This window comes from Montipora capricornis, chromosome 3, assembly GCF_036669925.1.
Source record: "Montipora capricornis isolate CH-2021 chromosome 3, ASM3666992v2, whole genome shotgun sequence".
In the NCBI taxonomy this organism is placed as follows: Eukaryota; Metazoa; Cnidaria; class Anthozoa; order Scleractinia; family Acroporidae; genus Montipora; species Montipora capricornis.
Window position 1 is genome coordinate 632,858 of NC_090885.1, and position 7,500 is coordinate 640,357.

At 43.0% G+C, this 7,500-nt stretch overlaps 1 protein-coding gene across 1 annotated transcript in view; it reads left to right on the plus strand.

Moving 5' to 3' along the window:
• The window catches only part of LOC138039695 (uncharacterized), a 65,695-nt gene that overhangs the window by 57,949 nt on the left and 246 nt on the right, over positions 1 to 7,500 (plus strand). Inside the window, exon 12 of the mRNA XM_068885540.1 lies at positions 97 to 498. Coding sequence (XP_068741641.1) covers positions 97 to 498 — 402 coding nt within the window. The remainder of the gene's footprint in view (positions 1 to 96; positions 499 to 7,500) is intronic.

A 7,500-nucleotide genomic window follows, 5' to 3' on the forward strand; every position in this document is an offset into this window, starting at 1 on the left:
ATACTATTTGACCAGGATCCGTATTACCAGTATTGTCCTCATTTAAAGTTAGCATTGCAATGATTTTTAATAATTTCTTTTTAAAATTGTCCTCAGAATGTTCAAACTACAAATTCCTCAATGACTCGAATATAGCAGCAGCATACAGACTGGACGGGCTGTCGGGTTATAATTGCAAGGAATACTTCAAGCTTGGCTGGCATCGGTTTGGCGGAGAGGCTGGAAACCAAATGGCTGACACTTGCGTTAAGATGTGTCATTGTGGTGTCCTGTATCCAGGCTGGCTTAGTGGAGGACACCCCTCTGTGGAGGATGGTGCTGTTGTGCGTAAAGTGTGTTTCGTGGGACATCGGGGATGCTGTGATCATTTTGTTTACATCAGTGTTCGCAACTGCGGTGGATTTTACGTTTATAACCTGACGTCTATACCATACAGTGCTTGCTACTATCGTTACTGTGCCAGCACCGGATTTGAAGAGTCAACAACCTCAACGACAGGTAAACGCTGTTCCCTTAAGTTTTTCATCATCGTGGATACACAGTTCCTTGTCGTCCCTATAGAATAGGTGGGAAATTGTCGCCTCCAGGATTTCATAACCATGTTCGTTACGGCGCTGTTGCAATTTTTCTAGCAACCTGTCTCCCAACCTGTAAGAAGAAAAGTTGAACGAAACATTGCCTAATGTAACACACACCTTGCAAAGACCTGAACGTCGCATGAAGTTGTAGAAATCGTTGTCCAATTAGAACTGAGTTCTAATTTCCGCAACGCTTACCGCATCGTTGCAACAATTTTTGCAAGCATTGCGTATTGTAACATCCGTCCTGCAAAATGTGTCGCAGATGCTTGCGTCGTCGGCCAATGAAAATGTTCCCTCTACCTCGTGTGAGCATCGGGATCACTACGCATGCGCACAACCAGTCACGCAAAAATAAGGTGGCCACACGAGGCCCAAAATCAGTAAACAGTACACAAAAAAGTGCAGTTTCCCTGCAGAAAAGAATGAGTTAATAAGAAACCCATGTGTGGGCGTCTAATCTCTGTTCTATAGGTGACTGATAGAATGGCGATCAAACTTCAACTTCCAGGGAAGTATCGTTTAATTTTTAATTCCATCAGTCATATACCACCGAGATTCCCTGAGATTTAAAAGTCATGTGGTCACTCTACCCCGAGTCAAAAAACAGAGAATTAGAAGAACGATGTTGATTTTATTTGCTTCCAGCATGGGCATAACTCATGAAAATGCTTCCGTAAACCGAAACAAATGGGAAAGTATGAAAAACTGTCATGGGTTATGGAAAACCCAGATGTTCCTTTCAACTTGTAGCGGAGAAAATAGCATGCCCAGAACTTTTGGTCTTCCTGGAATTATGAATGGGCTTGATATGAAACTTGTGAAATGCACAGCAACAGGCGGACTTCGCGATTGTTTGCAGAGGAATCTTGCTGAAGCAGCCCTTGTGCTGTGGTATTTGGGCACTTTGCTGTCAACACCCGATAGGTGCATAACATTCTTTTTCAATCTTGATATTGTTTTCTTTGACACTCACTTATATGGACTTATAACGCTGACGAACACTTCGTCTTCCCCCCGCTTGCACAGGTGCAGTGCGTGGTTGGTACTCCTTAAGGGTGGTAGCCACACACAACCTCTCATCTGAAGAACATCTTGTAATATTGAGCAGAGCTTGTTCCTTAATAGGGGCAGAGTGCCTTACAATTTGGTCAATATACATGTGAAACAAATGTGAGGTAGCACCTTCCATTCGCATGTTCTGAAGGTTCATTAAGTGCATTGTCTGGAAGCGTTGTCGTGATTCCAGTGCACATAACATATCCAACTTATAGCTGAGGGATTTTTAGCTAAGATCCTTTAATGGCTGGAATTTCCTTAGGTGTTTAAGGACTGAGTTGTCCTAGGTAGAAACGTACTTAGACAATGCTGGTCTTGACTAAAAACCCCTTGGATGAAACGTTGAATAAGGGGATGTGTTTTAATCATAGCATTTTCCTTAAGACTATAAGTTTAGGTAATTTACTCCTTGCAGTGTTAATACGACGTTGCCCTGGTCCACGATCATACGTTTCTTGTAAAAAGTCTAAAACTGCAGCTATAGGTAGACAAAGGGGATCGACAGGTCGTTGTTCGCAAATGACTTCAATTTTGCTGGATCGCCAGGAGTTGCAGAAAGTGTTCTAAGCTGCTGGTGAAATCCCTTGACTCCCGAGGGATCTCCTGACAATAGGCAAGCCATAAGTCTGAGTTTGTTTCCCAAGTGATGAGGTACATTGCTTTTGAAGGTCAGGTGCATATATGGTGCATATTAGACTTTTGCTTGGAAATGATGATTGGTCTGCTTATTAGGAGTCTGGTACGCTCGGGCTTGTGTCGACCAATTTTGGAGCAATCTTGATTGCTAATGCTGATTCCATCTTCATTTTTTAAAGGACTTGTGTTAGCATACTAAGTAGAAGGAACGCATAAAAAAAATGCAGTCCACAGTAAAAGCATCCATTAAAAGTGCGCGTGGGTCTGGAAACCATGAAAAACATAGGGGATGATCTGCAAATTTAACCGAGAGCCAAACATATCAATATCAGGTTGTGCCAGCACGCTTGGGATTCTGTTAAAAATGTGATCATCTAGTTTTGATCATCAAAGTATATTTCTGTTTCATTTCCCTGCTCAGGGATTGCAAACCCAAACAAGCTGCGTTGAGTTACGTGATGTTCGCTTTCTCCTTCAGACCATCTACCCGCTGTGTTAAGCTTGCGTCCACCCCTGAGTAGAGGCGTCAGTGTGCAGAATGTGGAGAGTTTTTCCTCTTTCAATAACACTCTTTGAAATTAATCACCGAAGTCCCCATAGCTTCTCTTTAAGGCTACTGCCTTTTTGATTTCTATTTCACGAAAGTAGAGTTCCCCATGGTCAACTTGTCGGAGGGGAGAAACCCTCAAGCGAAAGAGCTGTACTGTAGTGTATTGCGGACCTGTGTTACCCAGAGAGCAATGCGTTACGAGTGTGATTGTGTGGATGTAAAATAAAAAGCCACGAGTTGTCACGGTGTGTTATCTAGATAATCTCTGTTCAATCGGGACTCAATCGCTACAAATGGCGAGGATTTTCGTAAGACTCAACATTTCAAGTTGGTGTAGGAATCATGGCAACAAATATGGAGATTGGATGAATTCCGCTGTTCGATTGCAAAGGCGATCCGATGAGCATCGGTCCCAATTGGAAGCGATGGAAAACCGCGTTTCAGTTTTATGTGGACGGAAAGGGAGTAAAGGATGCAAAACAGAAAAAAAGTCCTTTTACTACATTCCGCAGGAATGGATGTTGAGGAAATATTTTCTACGTTAACTAACCCAGGACCGCCATCCGGTGGGACAGATTCTTCTAAGTTGTCTGAGAGAGCTCTTTGTACGCTAGATTCGTACTTTGAACTGCTAGTCAACATTCCGTATGGACGGCATGTGTTTCGTTAAATGCGCCGAGAGGATTCTGAAACTGTCGAGCAGTTTGTAACCGGTTACGGCGACAGGCAGAAAACTGTAATTTCGAGAAAAACAGAAACGAAAAGATTGCTTTTAATCTCGCAATCTGAATGGCTAATATTCCGTTGTCGATAAGAGTCTAGACAACGCTGTACGCGTCATGCTCGCGTCAATTTGTCACGAAATATAATAGCCAATGAGGAACGCCCATTTTGGAAAATAAACCATATTGCGAGAAAGTTATAGACAACGCTTGCTCTTTCTTCGTGTCATGATTTTGGTCACACTCTGAAATAAAAACTTTCATTGGCGTTGAATATTGTGGTAAAACCAAATCGAAAGTGGTTCAGGGTTGTCTGTGCCCTTATCGACAACGATATTCGTCATCACAGTGGTCAGACAATGCTAAACCACTTTCGATTTGTTAACGTGACCAGGTGATTGACAGGTGCCGATCAAGTAAGCTGAGGAGGGAAGGGCTCTGCTGATCGCTCGTTCATCGGAGGCAGGAGATTCAAGCAGAAAAAATGGAAACGAAAGCAGAAGTAGAAAGTGTTAGTGAAACTCATAGAAAGAGTGGCAGATGCTTCCGTTGTGGAAAGGAAGGTGACTTCGCCCGAGATCAAAGTTGTGAAGCACGCAAGGCCACCTGTGATAAAAGCCAGAACCAGGGACAATGTGCAAAACAAAGAAAACTGGAAAGCATGGACCTTAATCTGGAAAAGGCAACAAGCGTCGACAAAAAGGAAGCAGCAAACAGCGACTTCACAATGTACATGATGCAGAGGATAATGATGACTTTGCTTTCTCTGTTTCAGAAGGTTACGTACGTTTGTGGTGTTGAAAGCTGCACTGTCCAGTTAAATGTTGGAGTGACAACCTTAAGGGATGTTTTGATTGACTCGGGAGCGTCGTGCAATGTTGTTGACAAGGATACATGGCAAGATCTTAAAAGACAGGGAATCAAATGTACATCACGAAAAGGAACGCGCAATTTACATGTTTACCCGTAGGGTGCTACTGAGCCGCTTGGTACGTTAGGAAAGTTCAAGCCACTTGTCAAGCACAATGAGAAGGATACTAAAGCAGAGTTTATTGTTTTTAGTGGAAGCGGAAGGTCCCTTCTTGGCAGGAAGACCGCTCTCGAACGTGCAGTTCTCAAGAGTGGACCTCAAGTGAATAGTATTGACTCGTCCCTAAAGGTCAGAGTTCAACGGCATTGCGAAGTTGAAGGACTACCAAGCGAAGATCCATGTTGATCTGAATGTCCTTCAAGTAACACAGAGCCGCAGGCGTGTTCCTTTCAGCTTGAGGGACCTAGATTACCTTCATTATAGCGGGTGACAATGTCTACAGGACCATGGAAACGAGCCAAAAATAGTGTATTTATTCCAAGATGGCTAAGCACATTGTTTTTTGCTGATTGATGGGTATTCTTGCTCAGTGTTTGAGAAAGGAAACGCTAACTGAACGGTTTAAGATGAAACGAAATGACTCATCGAAACATCTTTTGCGGAAAAAAATGAAAGAGAAACGAAGGTGAGATGTGAGAACATCTTTCCAAGATGACCGTGCAGTGGTGCACGTAAAGGTCACTTTGTCACGTGCGCGACACGTGAAGATGTGCACTATATCTCGACACTTAAAAATACTTTCAGAAGTACACAATTTCCTTGAGGATGGCCATGCCAAATGAGTCCATAGCACGAGAATCAAATATTTAAAATATACCATTTGTTGTAATTTAAATACTCACAGTAATATGCACCCAATTGCGAAAATAATAATTCTTTGTGATCGAATTTTGGAAGGTAATTATCAAAGACATACAGTAAGGAAATTCTATTGTGCAACTTGCATGTACATTACCAGTATTATTGGGCTGTATTGAATCTGAAAAGTTGTGTTGAACGCTACTACTTCTGCAGGTAATTCTGTTAACATTAAATATGTCTGTCTCGAAAAGCTTGATAAGGCAGCGTAAAGTTCATTTCCTACATTCATAATAATTACAAGGAAGTAATTAATTTCCTGTCACAATTATATATAATAGCACATGGTGACATAGCTGCACATTCACTACCTGAGCATTGGATCCATACACTAAAACATCACCTTGACAGTTGTTTTACTAGGATCAATGGGATGTGAACCAGGGTTTTTCTAGATTATGTCCCTGCAAAGGTTGAACTTCCCAGCAATATGCCATGCGGTGGACCAAACGTTTAACAAGAACAAAATTAGTGTTTCGTTTCCGGAATGGTAAGCGCAGGAGAAAAGATAAAGTGCTGTAGTGTGGGTCACTTGGTCTGTCATAATTTATTTCGCTCCGTCTATTGAAACTCTCGAGAAATAAAGATAGAAATGTGAACGCAAACTCTCTGAACGGTGAGAAGCCAGGTGTCAAGGAATGTTAAACAGTAAAGAGAAGAACAGATACTTGTTTATGTGCACAATATATCGAAGCATACAGACGACAACTACCTATTTTACCTTCAAATACTTACCCTGCATAACATTTCTATTCTCACTGCATAATAAATTAGCTCATGGCAAAAGTTTTCATTATGCGTTGGAATTCCCCCGTTTCTGCGCAGGCTTATTGCAGTGTTGATGCTTTGCGGTCTTAGAGTATATATTTTATTGCCCTGCCTGAAACGTGGTCATTTTAACCGTACTCCGGGATGATGGTCAGCTTTCGCTTCTGTTCCTTGCACGGTCAACCGCCACCAGCATAGATGGCAGAACATCGTCTTCTCCCTCCACCCGATCCCATCGCTGCTCCAATCGTGGAGCACGCTGCCGTTGAGCCACCGCCAGTTGTAGAAGAACCGCCTGCTGTTGATCCGGTTCTCACACCGCCCCCGACTCCAGTTCTAGTGGCGGACCCGGCCCCGGCCCCGGCTGTCGAAACTGTGGAAGAGGTAATTTTCCTAGCAATATTATTGGTCCTTAGCCAGGTTTATGTTTTTTATCGTGTTTTACCCGCTGCCTGTAGCTTTAGTGCCTACGTTTGTCTCCGGTTCATTTATATTTTTTTTCTCGGTTCTTTTGTTTGGGTTTATTCTGGTAAACCTGTATACTCCTTTGAAGCTATTGTTTTCATGCTTTTTGTTTCCTCGTATTTTTGCATGCCTCTGTGGCCCTCTCTTGCGTTTTTCAGCTTCCACAATTTAAGCTTTCTCGTTTTGTTTTTGGCTAGCATTGTTCGGGCGTTTCTTCGTCTCCCGGTGTGGTTGAAATTACGTAAAGAAAAACTGTGGTTTAGTTCTTTTTGCATGCGTTTTCCATTAGTCTAGGCTTTTTGTGGTTGCGTGGATTTTCTTGCGGCATACCGCCAGTTTAGGCAATTGCGTGGAGGTTACGGTGGTATTCAACCAGTGAAGGCAACGTGTTGTTGCATGGCTGTTATTGTATTCCGGTGGTGAAGGCAACCTGTTGTTTTGGCGCTGTTTTCGCGAATTCCACCGGTAAGGACAACATGTTGTTGTTGCGTGACCGCTGGTCAAGGCAACGTATCGTTGGGTAAAGTATTTGCGTATACTACCAGTGAAGGCAACGCGTTGTTGCGTGACTGTCTTTTGAGTGTACCACTGGTGAAGGCAACGTGTTGTTTCGTAAATGTTTTTGCGTTTGCCACTGGTGAAGGCGGCGTGTTGTTGTGTGATTGTTTTTCGTTTTCCACCGGTGAAGGCAACGCGTTGTTGGGTGACTGTTTTCACGGGTACCACCGGTAAAGGCGACGTGTTGTTGCGTGGCTGCTTTGCGTATACCACTGGTGAAAGCAACGTCTTGTACTTGCGTACACAGCTGGTGAGGCAACGTGCTGTTGAGTGACTGTTTCTGTATGGTACTGGTACGGGCAACGCGTTGTTGCGCGACCGTTTTTGCGTGTACCTCTGGTAGAGGCAATCTATTGTTGTGTTATACCATTATGGAAGGTATTGTTTATGAAAAGTAAATTTGAATTTTAGGTCATATTGGTTTAGGCTTTTTTT